The 16,934-nt window shown below is 35.2% G+C and overlaps 1 protein-coding gene across 1 annotated transcript in view; it reads right to left on the bottom strand.

Annotated features, from left to right (window-relative positions):
• Positions 1-16,934, bottom strand: part of LOC100368033 (general vesicular transport factor p115-like) — a 40,567-nt gene that overhangs the window by 9,098 nt on the left and 14,535 nt on the right. Inside the window, exons 10-16 of the mRNA XM_085493938.1 lie at positions 13,638-13,843; positions 12,912-13,025; positions 10,635-10,753; positions 9,060-9,241; positions 7,754-7,878; positions 5,978-6,116; positions 2,536-2,708 (exon numbers count right to left, since the gene is read on the bottom strand). Of these exons, the coding sequence (XP_085350064.1) occupies positions 2,536-2,708; positions 5,978-6,116; positions 7,754-7,878; positions 9,060-9,241; positions 10,635-10,753; positions 12,912-13,025; positions 13,638-13,843 (1,058 nt within the window). The remainder of the gene's footprint in view (positions 1-2,535; positions 2,709-5,977; positions 6,117-7,753; positions 7,879-9,059; positions 9,242-10,634; positions 10,754-12,911; positions 13,026-13,637; positions 13,844-16,934) is intronic.

Here is a 16,934-nt window from a genome sequence, read left to right as displayed (position 1 = left end):
ATTTTTGTTGTTTTAAACACAGATTATTCAGCAAGAACCCAAAATGTTATTTTTGTACGTCCACATGTTTGACTGCAAAAAATAATATAATAGCAATGGTGTGAATGTACAATGTCTCCTTTTACCCAATTACCAACTTTTTTGCCTCTTTCACAAACCAGGAGAATTACCATTATAAAACACAAGTCACTAAATTTGTATGTTATTGTGATATAGATTTTTATTGGGGAAGGTCGATGCCATTTTTTTTTAAATGATGATAAATTCCTTAGAGTATATGGTTTCCAATTAATTATTCCATTGAATATGATTATGAAAAAAATATATTGCAGCAAAATTTAAATGTAATTCGGCATTGAAAATGATGAAAGATATGTGGAAGCCCTGTCTACAGAACACTTGTAACACGAAGAAGTCTTGTAACAGTTACCTTGCCTACGCAATGCTCGTCTCCTTAGTGACGCAATAAGAGCTAATAGGGTAGTGAAGGTGTGATGCAAAAGTGCCCGAGGCACAACCAACTTGAAAACAATCTATTGATATTAATTTTTCAGTAGCTAGAGCAAGCAAAATAAATGTCCCACCCTCCCAAACATGCATCAACAAGGGTTTATTTTCTTAACACCTGTTATTGAGTTTATTCATTACATTATCATCATTATAGTTCTCAAATACCCAGGTAAAATAATAGGTACATTGTACCCCTAAAGTATCATTACTTGTATAATTAATTAAGTAGAGACTTAAACTCAATTTTGCATCGTCTTTTCTATTTGTCCTTTAGTGATGTTTTATTCTGGTTAAAATTTTGGCCATTGGTAACATAATAACATACAATTGCAAAAAAAAAAAGTTTAGGAAGTGAATCATTTTCTAGTCTTGTTGTATATGCAATGTTTTGAATATGTTGTATTTTACATAAATTAGTAATGCTTGAGGTCTATGTAATCAATTTCAGATGTTCATTGCTGAACATAGAGGGCCAATCCAGATCATTGGGTTTCGCTGCATCTGACCGTTTTTTTTTTTTGCATTTCTTAGATTTCTGTAAGCATTGGCGTGTTGAGTACGGACATGTTTGATTTTCAAACCAATTTGTGATCATTCTCCTGCAAAAAAGTACGCCAGATAGATTCAATTTTCATTTGCTGTGATATTCAAAGATGCTTTATAGGAGTCGGCTACATACACATGATACAAGGATTCTTGTTCGAGCGGTTATCCACAATTTTCAGTCTTCATCAGTGTTTACGATCATGCGTTTAAGATATCTGATTTCTTTTAAAAGGTTCTGCGCTAATTGAAATGGTTGCTCATCCTTGTTGAAATCCGTTGTACGTTTTACTATATTTGAAAGTTTAGTGATGTCGTTAGAGAGGAAGGAGGGCCTTGACTGCTGCTGACGTTCCTGTAAAGAGTGCTTTCAGAATTTTTACCAGTAAACCAGAATTTCTAGAATTGTAAATGCGGCTTTTAGATCAAGGAAGCATAGAAAGAGTGACTTTTATGGTAAATTCGTCACGTTTTGCAAAATGAAAATGACATTTGTAGTCCATCGATTAGCTCTGAATCCGAACTGAGAGACTGATATAATTTTCTCATATGCTTTTCTAATTCTATTATTATTATAAATGATGCCAGTATTTTTGCCTTATAATTTTCAGCTTCATTTGTGAGCCTTTTTTTCAGAGAAGTAGGGAATTAGCCATGATGATGGTATGACGAAAATTGTCCAAATAGTTGTTAATTAAGCCGTCAGATAAAAAGAAATCTATTAAAATTGTTGTATTTCAGGAACTTAACATGTAGCAAGTCTGCCCCCCAGACATTTTTCATTTTTAATCCTCGCTAACATTTTTTTGTACTTTGACAGTCTCGCGAGTGATACTGTTCCGTGACTACAAACTAATCGGGTTGTAATAATTTGGGGGATCCTCAACCTGAAATTGTATTTTGATGATTTTTTGTCACTGAAATGATCCTCGTAAGAGGTTTTTACCTTATCTCATAACACTCACTAAATCCTGCCTTAATGATGCTACTTGTACAACTACAGCACCATGACATTAGTCTAACCCCTGCATTGCCGTACGCATTTTGAATCGATGGTTACAAGGACCTATACAAGAGAAATCTGTACCTTGTCTATGACCCTCATATTCCGTACCTTAATTACTAGTATTCAATTAGCAAAGCGCTCACACACAGATGACTATTTCATACATTTTGTACACAAGACTTACAGTCTACAGAACATCCACAGCATGTGTAAATATCGTCATCAGGACACATAGTAAACCTGACATATGACCTTTGATCTTTAAACAAGAAATACTACATGTTTTTTTATTCTTCGCAAAATTTTGAGCAAAATTTTTTCACAATGCAATTTTTGTTTGTGCTTATCTCTATGAAATGTATGTGGAAATATATTTATTTTTTTTTGTGCAATTTTCCTGTAGAATTTTCTCTGTGTGTATGTATTTGTGCAGCATACCCTTCAGAGTATCTAATGGTCAATCCTTCAATACTCACAACTCTCTCGATTATGGTGTCTTTTTCTTGAAGTTCTCGGTTCAACGTCTCTTGAACTTTTTTCAATTCTTCAATTTCTTGCTCCAATGAGGTAATTTGTTGATTTTCTGCTTTTAGACCAAATGACTCGAGAACAGCAACTTGTTGCTGCACATCACCCTGACCTAACACATCTGTAGAAAAAAAAAAGTTTAGAACTAAAATCAGATTTGATTATGTAAACAAAACAGAAGCTAAATTCATTGCTTGACCAGATATGCTGAAATGATTTCAACTAGTCAGGGGTATCCATTATCTCATTCAAATTCCACTGAAAACCGATGAGCAGTTGTGAGACATACACACACACACATACCTTCATCTCGTACTATCGTTGTGATAACACACATTGGATTAAATTTTAATATAGTTGAATTAACTTTTAATATAGTTGTGATATAGGTTATGTTTTAATTGGAGTCTAATTAAACTCAATTACAATGCAATTCAACATAGAATTGTGTTTTAATTCAAGTTTAATTAAATAGTGGTTGAATATCCCGTAACTTAACACAGAAATGTTTGCAAAGCTTAGACAGACAGACACACACACTCACACACAGACAAACAAGGTAGCAAGGTAAATGAACTTTATGTCTGGCTTAACACAAATGTAACACATTAATAATGCAATTTATAAAAGTCAGGTAATATAGTCAATTGCTTAACACTAAAATAGCTGGAGTATTATAATCACAAGACAAAGAGGATTTTCTACACGTAACCCTTCAGTAATAGCTGACACTTCACCACTATTGACTCGACACTATCGAGGTTAAGCAGAGTGCATTTCAGGGCCACAAGATATTTACATAAATACTCAAGTCTCCCATTCCATATGCAATTACCATGGAACATCCCCAGACACTTTCCTGTTACACTTCAGTGGTAGTCATAGGCACAACATAGTTACGTGACAGTTAATCGAAATAACAACGCAAGAGTTCCATCAGACATTGGTTATTCTAAGTGATTTAGTTTTAATGGAACACTTTCTGCCATTTTCTAACTCAATAAATGTTCTCCAAAAAAAAAATGTTAAAATAAATTTCAATTGAAACCTGAACACACAAGAAAATTACCATGTCATTATTTCAAAGAAAAACAATAAGAGGTTAAAAATAGACATCTATATCTGCTAAAAAAATATTTTTGATAGTGGTATCAAATGAACAAATCTAAAAGGTATGTGAATAGTAAACTAGTGGTTCTTAAGAAGAAGTAAAACAAGCAGCCTCTCGGCTGAGATAGCTCCGCTGTTAGCAATGCACATTTCAATTAATAAACTGAAGATATCATTAGAAAATGAACAATCTGAAAGAGGTCTACCCGAGGTACCTATATGTATAGTATCAAAGCAATTGAGCTTGCTGTTTTCAATAAGAATTAAAAAATATTCATCAAAATTAGAGAATTAAAAATATCATCACGAAATAAAAAGATTTAAGAGAGGTCTACCCAAGGTACATACACTCCAAGTATCAAAGCATTCAGGCCTGTAGTTTTCAAGAAGAAGTCGAAAAAGTAAAAAGTTGACATGGACGACGGACACCAACAGACAATCACTCATATGATAAGCTCTACTCGACTAAGTCGACAGCGGAGCTAAAAAAAACGTTTATGGACAAACAATCATCTGTATATGAATAAACCAAAAGAAATTCAGTGTTTCTAACTGAGCAGCCTGTTTTACCGTAATAGGTAAAGTTGACGACTGAGGACAATGGTTAAATCTGCATATACACATTGCAGATAGATAATGTAAAAGAAATCCCTTCATCAGGTTATTAACTTATGGTAAATAACTGTAACACTACATGTACAAAATTTTAAATTGGAAACACCTTTGCAAGATTCAAAACCAGGACAATATTTTGAAGTAGAATACAATGAGATTAAACACATGGCAGAGAGACTGAACACATGGCAGAGAGACTGAACACATGGCAGAGAGACTGAACACATGGCAGAGAGACTGAACACATGGCGGAGAGACTGAACACATGGCGGAGAGACTGAACACATGGCGGAGGGATTGAACACATGGCAGAGATTGAACACATGGCAGAGATTGAACACATGGCAGAGATTGAACACATGGCAGAGATTGAACACATGGCAGAGATTGAACACATGGCAGAGATTGAACACATGGCAGAGAGATTGAACACATGGCAGAGAGATTGAACACATGGTAGAGAGATTGAACACATGGCAGAGAGATTGAACACATGGCAGAGAGATTGAACACATGGCAGAGAGATTGAACACATGGCAGAGAGATTGAACACATGGCAGGAAGATTGAACACATGGCAGGAAGATTGAACACATGGCAGAGAGACTGAACACATGGCAGAGAGACTGAACACATGGCAGAGAGACTGAACACCTGACCCATTTGATGTTCACTTCTAAATAATGGAATATTCCAAATAATCAGTGCACAGGGCCCTTTACTTCAAAGGTAGAGCCGCATGCATTATTTTGATCAAAAGCAACGAAAGTGTCTAGGAATGTGTCTGAAGATGTTGTTAAGCTTCTTGGTATTTGTCTTGGGCTATTAGACGTATGTAAATATGCCACGCCCACTACAAGACACATAGCCAGTATTGCCTTACGACTAATGAGGATACAGCATTAATGCATTAAGAGTGATAGTATTGGCTTATGGCAGAAGCCTACTCATAAATGAAAATACACAGAATTTATTTTGCAACAAATTGTTCTCCAACATAAAGATATTAGGAGTCACCAGATTTATTTTCGAGAAAATGATGGTTGTATTTTAGCAGATAGTTTTTGGCAGTAGTATAATGATTTCACCATAGGTTCCTATGGCAGGGATATTATTCCATATCTTAAACTGTAGGCCAGTGACTTCAAAAAATCATATATTGGTAATGACGGGGTACTGTTTGTTGTCATTTATTACCTCAAAGATCTGGGTTTTAAAAAGTCTCCAAAATGCAATTTTTTTTTTAACACTTGTCTATGGAATTGTTTTGAAAATAATGATGATTTTTTTTAAATATTAAGACAAGTTTCTTAAAAAACATTACTGTAACACACACAAAAATGCTATTTTATTGTGCCATGGGACAATAGCTCCATTGTTGTATGAGTAAACCAATGAGTAATGTAATAAAATTCATGACAAATTTCCTCAAAAATTATGAGTAAGCTTCTCCCGTAACACTACTGAGGCTCAACACTAAACGAGGCATGTCTATATATAAATAAGTCTTGCGCCAATGTTTCAAGCAATACATCTAAACATAAGAGGCATTATATTGAAATAAAACTCAGTTTGCTTGTGAATAAAATAGAACTTGTTTTCAGTGAAGAATTTTAAAATGAAATTAAGATGGTAAAATTAAATATGAGTGATGTATTTAGAGTACCTTGCTGTCCTTTCAAAAGTGCATACTGATCTTTTAACTGTTGTATTTGTGAAATTTGTTCTTCTATTTGCAGCTGTGACTCGTTGTGTTTACTTTTTAACTCTTCATTAAGTGTCCTTAGTTCACGTACTTGGTTGTCCTGGTAACACAGCAAACACAAAAAGAGATCAGTGCGAAATAAAGAAAGTTCAAAAAAAAAAAACTCAAGACTTTTTTTTTTCAAAACGATGTTGTAATGTGTAATTTTGAAAATGTTTTATCTAGACTTTAAAAGGAATTTGTACTACTCATTACTTAATTGCCATGGTTTGTAGTGTTCCGACAATGTTAGTTTAATTGGCTGTTGCCATGACAAATGCAATTGTTATCTTGATACAAATCTCAGGGAGATCAGCCCTTACATACATACCAAAGCAAGCATCAAAGCTAATGAGCTGGTAACTTTTACTAAGTCAAACATAGCATTTTTCATCACAAATAACAAAAATAATCACTAAAAATTGAACAAATCTGACAAAGGCAGACTTTATGGGATAATGTTGGTATTTTCACCATTGAGGGCAGACTTTATGGGATAATGTTGGTATTTTCACCATTGAGGGCAGACTTTATGGGATAATGATGGTATTTTCACCATTGAGGGCAGACTTTATGGGTTAATGTTGGTATTTTCACTATTGAGGCCAGACTTTATGGGTTAATGTTGGTATTTTCACCATTGAGGGCAGACTTTATGGGATAATGTTGGTATTTTTACCATTGAGGGCAGACTTTATGGGTTAATGTTGGTATTTTCACCATTGAGGGCAGACTTTATGGAATAATGTTGGTATTTTCACCATTGAGGGCAGACTTTATGGGTTAATGTTGGTATTTTCACCATTGAGGACAGACTTTATGGGATAATGTTGGTATTTTTACCATTGAGGGCAGACTTTATGGGTTAATGTTGGTATTTTCACCATTGAGGGCAGACTTTATGGGTTAATGTTGGTATTTTATGGGTTAATGTTGGTATTTTCACCATTGAGGACAGACTTTATGGGTTAATGTTGGTATTTTCACCATTGAGGGCAGACTTTATGGGTTAATGTTGGTATTTTATGGGTTAATGTTGGTATTTTCACCATTGAGGACAGACTTTATGGGTTAATGTTGGTATTTTCACCATTGAGGGCAGACTTTATGGGTTAATGTTGGTATTTTATGGGTTAATGTTGGTATTTTCACCATTGAGGACAGACTTTATGGGTTAATGTTGGTATTTTCACCATTGGGGGCAGACTTTATGGGTTAATGTTGGTATTTTCACCATTGAGGACAGACTTTATGGGTTAATGTTGGTATTTTCACAATTGAGGGCAGACTTTATGGGTTAATGTTGGTATTTTCACCATTGAGGACAGACTTTATGGGTTAATGTTGGTATTTTATGGGTTAATGTTGGTATTTTTACCATTGAGGGCAGACTTTATGCTTTATGGGTTAATGTTGGTATTTTCACCATTGAGGACAGACTTTATGGGTTAATGTTGGTATTTTCACCATTGAGGGCAGACTTTATGGGTTAATGTTGGTATTTTCACCATTGAGGGCAGACTTTATGGGTTAATGTTGGTATTTTATGGGTTAATGTTGGTATTTTCACAATTGAGGGCATTCTTTATGGGTTAATGTTGGTATTTTCACCATTGAGGGCAGACTTTATGGATTAATGTTGGTATTTTCACCATTGAGCACAGAATTGAGGGGTTGATATTTCTATTTCCACCTTACCTGTTCTCTGATCAATTCTTTATATTGAGTTACTATATTATCATGATCTTCTATCGTCTTTTGATGTTCTTCCTTATTGACTGCATCAGTTTCTTCACTTCCTTCCACAGCTTTGATAATAACACCTGCAATAAGCAAATCACCATGAACTAATGCATGAACTAAACAAACCTGGGCACTCCTTACCCCTTTGTAAATAATATCTTTGTTAATTTTGGACGAAATGGAACAAATTTAGTGTTCGTCATAGTTGTGTTCATTTCCTTCTCGCAGAATGCACTCACAACTGCTCTATCTGATACACTTTAACGCAAATAAACCGACACTAGAGCAAAGAACACTAAAAACGCGACGTTTGAAAATCAGAATCGTTCAATAGTATTCTGTTGCAAGGGGGTGTTAGTTGCACTTTTCGCTGGTGCCGAATCTTTGATTTAGTGTAGACGTCTTAGCCTTGCTACTCTCCTTATTTTGTGGGTCATTCCTTCCCTCCCCCTCTCAATGACAATACAGAAATGTTACCTAGATTGTGCTCCCACGTTCAGTAGGAGACCATGACAGTGGCCGATACAACTACAGCATACAAGTTAATTTGAATATGGTAATTGACATGACAGTTATCCCTACGTCTTGTATTGACTGATAGTTACCGAGCAGATGATAACGTGATCGTCCCATTTTGTGATGTTGGTATAAATTTACAAACTGTTATAAAGAGAGCCAAAACTGGAAAGTAAATCAGGCTATATATGCACTGACAGTCGCTAAAGAGTTTCTTTAGCGACAAGTGTGGTTATTGATGAAGTTTATGTTTTTGGAGCTTCGACAAACTCTAATAGTCATTCAAGAACAGCACATGGAGCTGACTTGACTGTAATAGTGTGCGTGTCCACATAGTTTAATGATATATTAATTAAACCGGTATTTACGTAATCATTCACACTCATGGCCAGGGGTAATATTAATTAAATTTGTGATTGAAATAACTGTCAATTGACTCATTTATTATTGTATAGAAAGATCTCAAATTTACCTAGCACGTATACTAGTAAGGATGAAAATACAGTGATGTTAAAGCAAGGGAGTCGTCACCTGCGCATGCGTTAAATGGCCATAGCGTGTCATTGTTTACAAACAAGCGTCTACCCATGAGCCTTTGCATTTTTAGTGTGTCTTGTTATCGTCGCTTGTGACTCAATTCCCGCGCGTCCGCAAGTGACGATCCTCCCGCTTTAATGTAAATTACAGTAAATGACATTTATGGAGCAATTACAAGAATAGGAAGAAATATCATTTGTATACTTACTTTCTACTTGTTTAAATAATGATGTAAATTCATAATCAAAGAGTAGATGATCCGGGAGGTCATAGTTCAACTGTGGTTTAATTGCTGCTTTGGTGTAACTTTCATGCTTGCATACCATGTTTAATTTGTCAATAAACGAGTCTATGCCGATCCTCTTCTCAATTAATTGCTTTAAATTCACTCTGTAAAAAAAGTATATTCGATTAAAAACAAATTTTCATTTTCAGGGGTTGAATGAAAAAAATAGTCCAATAGGATTGTGTGTTTTTACACTTTGAATTAAAAGCAGACCACTACTTAATGAAATCAAAAGCTTACTACATCAATAGTGGTAATCAATAAATTAACCCAATCACTATCACCATACTGAAATGCTGAAATTCCCATGTGCAAATCTAGCAAGCCACAAATATTCACAAGCAAAAATTTCATTTCAATTAGATTACTGTTTAAAAAAAAGTAGTAGCATCACTGTCAGTCATTGACGTTATATTTTTTACATTTTTGTCAACCAGCCTGAGAATGTCTGATGACAAATGTCACTCAATAATTAGCACAAGCTTGTGGTCTGCTGCGACAACATTCTCAGTTTTTAACAGGGACACATACATGTATATTTAATTACAGCAGCAGCGAACAGTGTCGTTCTTTACACTTCGCTTACAAATGAACAGTTTTTACCAATCAGTTACTGTACACACACGAAAATCATAAACAAGTGTGAAAGCCTATAGCAGATGAATCAACTGAGGACAGTGCTACAAACCATACATTACTTTTGGATTTTTGAAAAAGATAACCCAGTTTCGTTAATTACGCTTCGCTTGCAAATGGCCATTTTTTTACCAAGCGGTTATTGTGCATGTGCACTTACGAAAATCGTAAACAAGTGTGACAGCCTATAGTAAATATAGTGAATCCGGATAGTACTACAGAGCATACATTGCGTTTAAATTTTCAAAAAAAGATAACCCAAAAAGAGCATGTTGATTCCAAAGCATAAAGTTTATTATTATACATCTGTCATCGTAACGCTACAGTGTGCTATAATTTTGCTGTATTGCACTGTATATTTTCATCCTACCATATTAGGAAATGTGAATTCCAAATATGGAATGATTATGCGTGTAAGTGTCCTCTAATAATAAAAACAAACATGGTTGCCTCCAGGGTTTGACCGGTCCCCACACAAAGAAGTTCACTAAATCTGTTCTACACATTTTGGATTTCAGCATATTCCTGGGAGAGAAAGATGTAAAATAATAACAGCTGTGCGTTGGTTGATACTTCCGCTGTACTGTCTCCATGCATACTTTGTAGTATCCTCATTTTAACCTCATAGTACCCTCAGTTCCACAAAATATATAGGAATATAATTACATATATCTAAGCTAAAGTGGGAGGGTCGTCACCTGCACACACGCGTGAATTGAGTCCCAAGCGATGATAACACACCCTTAAAGCACAAAGGCTCATAGATAGACGCTTGTTTGTAAACAAAGACATGCTATGGCCATCTAACGCATGAGCAGGTGACGACTCCCCCGCTTTAATATATTTCAAAACAGAACTTACTTATCAAATGCAACAATGGAGTCGTCATTGAATTGTAGACAGATTCCTAGTAAGAATGCACTCAGACCTTGAATGAGTTGGTCTGTTTCGTCTACATTGTCTGCTACTTGTGATGTTAACTGAAAGATGGACAAGTTAAGGAGACAACATAGAAGCACATAGGTTTTCACTTTAACAAAAAACAAGCAGCCTCTCGGCTGAGATAGCTCCGCTGTTAGTAATGCACATTTCAATTAAAGAACAGAAGATATCATTAGAAAATGAACAATATGCATAGTATCAATGCAATGGGACTTGCTGTTTTCAACAAGAATTCAAAAATATCATTTTTCACCATAAATGATTGTGGTTCAGATTACCTAAGCTGTATAAACATTGAGAATTAACATGTGGATGAATATTCACTGCTGTAAGCCAAGCATTTCATTGTTATCCGCATTCTTCCCGGCTAAATCATTAAGCATGGTTTGCAAACAATGGAAATATTTAACATAACAGTAACCACTTTCTGAAAGTCAAAGCATGGTAAATGTTCTCATGCTTTATAAAAGCAAGAGTCAGCCAGCTGATTGGCTGAAGTATGAAACTAGCCAGCTGATTGGCTGAAGTATGAATCTAGCCAGCTGATTGGCTGAAGTATGAATCTAGCCAGCTGATTGGCTGAAGTATGAATCTAGCCAGCTGATTGGCTGAAGTATGAATCTAGCCAGCTGAATGGCTGAAGTATGAATCTAGTCAGCTGAATGGCTGAAGTATGAATCTAGCCAGCTGATTGGCTGAAGTATGAAACTAGCCAGCTGATTGGCTGAAGTATGAATCTAGCCAGCTGATTGGCTGAAGTATGAATCTAGCCAGCTGATAGGCTGAAGTATGAATCTAGCCAGCTGATTGGCTGAAGTATGAATCTAGCCAGCTGATTGGCTGAAGTATGAATCTAGCCAGCTGAATGGCTGAAGTATGAATCTAGCCAGCTGATTGGCTGAAGTATGAATCTAGCCAGCTGATTGGCTGAAGTATGAATCTAGCCAGCTGATTGGCTGAAGTATGAATCTAGCCAGCTGATTGGCTGAAGCATGGCCTATAACTGGCACCAGAAGACCTGCTCTAAACTAAATGAATGGGCGTAAACATTCAACCAAATGGAGATTACACACATGAGTACTGATTCAAATGATTGCAAGGGGAAATCAGAACAGGGAAATACTAATTATTATTGTCTAAAATGTTAACATTACTGCAAATTTTGAGAGACAAGTCATTGTAAATGACATAGTCCTCGTAAAATTTTTGAAAGTTCCCTTTGTGCTCGTCATATTAAAGTGGAGAGGTTGTCCCGAGTGTGTCCTTGAAACTTGAGTTCCAAGTGGCGTATACAACAGGTTGTTTATTTACATCAAAACACCTGTTCCGTACAGTAGTAATATGGCCAAAAATAAAAACAGCCGTTATTCTGCCATCTTTGATCTGATTATGAAACACACTGATATGTATGATGTATGTGCCAAATACGAATGAAAATGGTACATAAGTTGTAGAAATATAGTAGTAAGGCAAAAACGTCAGATGGCTGTCAATCGACCATCATTGACCAGATTTTGAAACAAATTGTCTTGGACATGCATCCTAACATGTATAAAGTACATGTATGTGCCAAATTTGAATAAAAACTGACAGAGCACATCCAAGATACCGCATATAAAAAAAAACAAGATGCCTGCCAGTCGACCATCTTTGATCCAATTGCGAAATAAATCGTCATGGACATGTATCCTAACATGTATAATCTATGTACCAAGTTTGAATGACAACTGACAAAGAATGTCCAAAATACAACATTTTCAAAAAAACAAGATGGCTGCCAATCGGCCATTTTGAATCGAATCGCTAAACCACTGCATGTGCATATGTCCCATATAAAGTACTAAGCACATGCAAAGAATGAACGGAATTGGTCCAAGGGAATCTGAAATATGACTCTGGACAGACGCACGGACGGAGACCGAAATATAAGTCCCCGTTTTCAGACTTGTGAGTAATGTGCAATTCCGTTATTCAATATTATAAATATTTCCTTTACTGTGCTTATATCGCATACCAAATACCCTCACTTGTCAATTATAACCTTAAAAGCTACTGCATAAAATGATGTTAACAACCCGGAAAAATGGTACAAACCTCATATTAAACCAGTTGTAGTAGTTCAAGCCAAGACATGTTATGTTGACGTCACTATATTACAATAAATTGTAGACATACACATTTGTAGTGAAAGGATACATATGGCACATTTGATGGATTGTTGAGAAAATGTGCCACAGCGATAGGACACGAAGACATCCATGAACACAGTAATATCAACAAGCCTACTTTACTCTGTAGTTTACTGGTGGGCTGAAATAAGAAAAATAAAACGTCCATTAAAAGAAAATCTATGGTGATTGGTTGTTGCATAGAAAAAATGATGTATCCTTGGAAGGAAAAGATGTATAATGATAAGGTTATTACGAGGATACCTCAAAGTATGCGCTCAGACAGTATGCTGTTGCGTCAACCTCCACTGCACGTCAGTCGATACTCCAGCTGTACTGTCTTTGTGCATACTTTTCGGTATCCTCGTAATAACCTCATACTGTACATTTGACACCAAAAAACAATTGAATTTGGTAATCCATAGAAAGCTGTGTCAGCAATCATTCCAAAAACTATCTGCATATTCAAATTTTCCCTTATATGGAATAAACTACACGACTCTCTTTTCACATTGGATGCTGAAGCATTATAGCGTGCTGACGGACGTAGAAACCTGTCAACGAACACAAACATTCACACTTCACAAAACAATTCTGGTTGGCATTTTGTTTCTTTGCAAGCAGAATAATAGATATATAATAATAGGATTATCATAAGAATACCGCGAAGTATGAAATCAGGCAGGAGGGGGACGCAATGCCGTAATGCCTTTTTGCATACTTTGTGCATTCTTGTAATAATTTCATAATATACCTGCGCTAATATGTTCGTACACTGTTGTAATAGTGATACAGGAGGTGTTCCAAGACTGGTTGCTAACTGTACTCTCAGTAATTGTTCTTTCTGAGAGTTGTTGTCCTTTAGTGCATGCGAGAGGGCTATAGCAGCACACCAGTTTGACATGGAGTCCAAACTGAATAGTCCACCGCAAAGTAATTGCCCGGCTGTAACGGCACCAACTACGAAGACAAAAAGCGATACACTGAACGATTAAAGACCGGCAAATCATTTTACAAATGTTATCTAATAAAGGCAGCACCCATTGTACACTGATACCATGACAACTAAGAACTGTAAGGTAATTTGTGCAGAGACGGTGAATAAACTAGATACTGTAAAATACTTTATTTTAGCTGGAATTAATTTTAATTAATCAAGACTGTTTAGGTGTTTTGATTTTTGATTCGTTGAATGTGAAATATAGGGAAAAGGTGTATTTTGATGGATTTTATTTTCACTGAATCTTTCTTTCAGCGAAAATAAAACCCAAGCGAATATACTATTTTCAATATTTTTGCAGCACCGGTATGTGAATTTAAAGGAAAAAATGTCTCAAATTTCACTTGATTTTCAACCAATCGAAGACCACCTTACTTAAGTAAAATAATTTATTCACAGCATGCAGTTTATAAGGTAGGTCATGAATGGTTGTTGATCAAACAAGATATACTATAAAAACTAAGCAAAAAGCAATTATTTAAACTGACAAGATCCAACATGTGTCTTTTTTCAAGTGATTATAAAATGATGAGTTTTTGAATCATATTTAAAGTAATGTCAAACCATAACATATCAGCAGAAGAAATACTTTTCAATTTTTTTCAATGGAAAATAGCAGATTGCAAAATGAAAACACCTTTATATTATACATCTTGCACAACACCACATTAAACCTTTTTTTGTAAATGTCAGAGGCTCACTGGGAACCCTATTTTAACCTCAGATTTTCAAGATAGAGTTGGGGTCACTGGCCATCACCAACAGGACTACAGGTATGTACATGCAGTCATAGGGTGCACTTATCTACTAGTAGCAATATTTTTACACGTGATAAGCATTGTTTCATTTTAGCATAATGCCATTTCAGCTGTTGCAAAGATATTCACCAGGTTTCAATGGGTTTTATTGGGTTTTTTCAAATTAATGCTTAACTAAGCCCCATACATGTGCGCATCAACACCCCACCCAAGAACCACATTGAGGGTAACATTAGTACAATGGATGAAATAGCGGTTTATTATGTTTTATTACATGCAATACTTCTTTTCCTGAAAAATATTTCATCTAATATATATACAGTCATCCTACACGGCACATAACAACCACATTACATGTATGCTATGACTAAGGCGATAAAGCTTGCATAATTTTTTCCCCATATTTTTCAAAAATCAGGATCAGGACCAGTAATGGAACAAATTATTACTAGTAAAATACATAGTTTGCAAAATGTAGCACCAACATTCTGGCACAAAAAAATCTAAAACATTATTCTATCGACATGCATGACCAAAAACAACATTCACTCCACCACCCAAAAAATTGTCATCCACAAGATTTATGTGTATAATATGCACCCCATGTTTATTTCCACCCTAGATGGCTACGTTTTTCAATCATGATTACTCCCATACACATCCATACCGCAAAATGCTCCAATGTATGCTACAAGTAAATCCCAAACAAATTTGGATTATTGCTCCCACAAGATGCAATGTACCGGGTAAGATAAAGAGGACTGTTCATTGATGAACAGAGAAACAGAAAAAGACAAGATGAAGCTTAGACGTAACATTGGTTACCATGAACACCACCTTACCATATACCATTTACATGCGAGATGCAAATAAGCAGTTTCCTAGGAAACAAAATGTTGCAGTCATACCTTTTTCATATAACACTGAGATTCAAGAAATTGTTACAAAAAAAAAAAGAAGGAAAGAAAAACATCAATAACTGGCCATGCATCTATTGATGTAAGTAATAATTGCAGGATCCACAGATGGGGATAAAGAACGCAAACCTGTCATGGATGAGGAATTATAAAGCCTGGAATGAGAATGTGCAGTTGCTATGACGAAGAAAGCTATATAACTCTGTTTTTAACAGTGTCATAAAGATATCTTGTGAAACATTTAAAAAAAACTGAAAAGAAATCTGTTAATCATATAGAATTACACCAGAGAATTTTGACAGACTATTGTCAAAAAAAAAAATCTCAATTCTAAAAATGAGTTTTTGCACTAAAAATAGGGAATTAGTGTGGCCTCAATGCACATCAATCGGAAATGTGACAGTATCCATAAATCCTGCTCAAATTAATGACAGATTTTGTTTCTGGAAATGCAATGCTTGGCCTGGTTGAGCTGGGGAAAAAAATGTAAGACAAGAATATACTTATACTGTATCTGTGAAAGAAAAAAAAGATGAGAAAAAACAAACAAATAGCAATGCACATTACAATTAAAGAACAGAAGATACATGTATCATTAAAAAATGAACAATATGTATAGTATCAAAGCAATCAGACTTGCGGTTTTCAACAATATTGGAAAATATCACTTTTTACCAAAAATGACAAAAATATTCACCAAAATTAGAGAATTAAAGATATCATTACAAAATGAACAAATCTGAGAGAGATCCACATGTAGTACCTATATATGTAATATCAAAGCAATCTGACTTGCAGTTTTTAACAAGAAGTTGAAAATATCACTTTTTACCAAAAATGACAAAAATATTCATCAAAATTAGAGAATTGAAGATACCATCATGAAATGAACAAATCTGAGTTAGAACCACATGTAGTACCTATATATGTAATATCAAAGTAATCTGACTTGCAGTTTTTAACAAGAAGTTGAAAATATCACTTTTTACCGAACATAAAAAAATATTCACCAAAAATAGAGAATTTGAGATTTTGACATGAAATGAACAAATCTAAGAAAGAACCATCCAAAGTACTTGCATATCAAATTTCAAAACATTCTGACTTGCAGTTTCAAGAAGAAGTTGAAATTGTGAAGTTGACGCCGACGACGGACAATCAGTATTATGAACAGCTCCGCTGTGTCGACTTTGTCCACAGCGGAGCTAAAAAAGTGAGATAAATAATAATAACTTGCATATTCAAAATGTAAGCATTCAATAAACCATGCCATAAATAAAATTGTACTAATATGTGAGAGTAGCCGTAAGGGTAGAGATGCATGCAAACAATAGAAGCAGTCAAGGAAAGCCTGATCAATTTTTGATTGACTAATT

Source organism: Saccoglossus kowalevskii, chromosome 19, assembly GCF_978046115.1.
Source record: "Saccoglossus kowalevskii chromosome 19, keSacKowa6.1, whole genome shotgun sequence".
Lineage (NCBI taxonomy): Eukaryota > Metazoa > Hemichordata > Enteropneusta > Harrimaniidae > Saccoglossus > Saccoglossus kowalevskii.
This window is presented reverse-complemented; position numbering and strand designations above follow the sequence as displayed.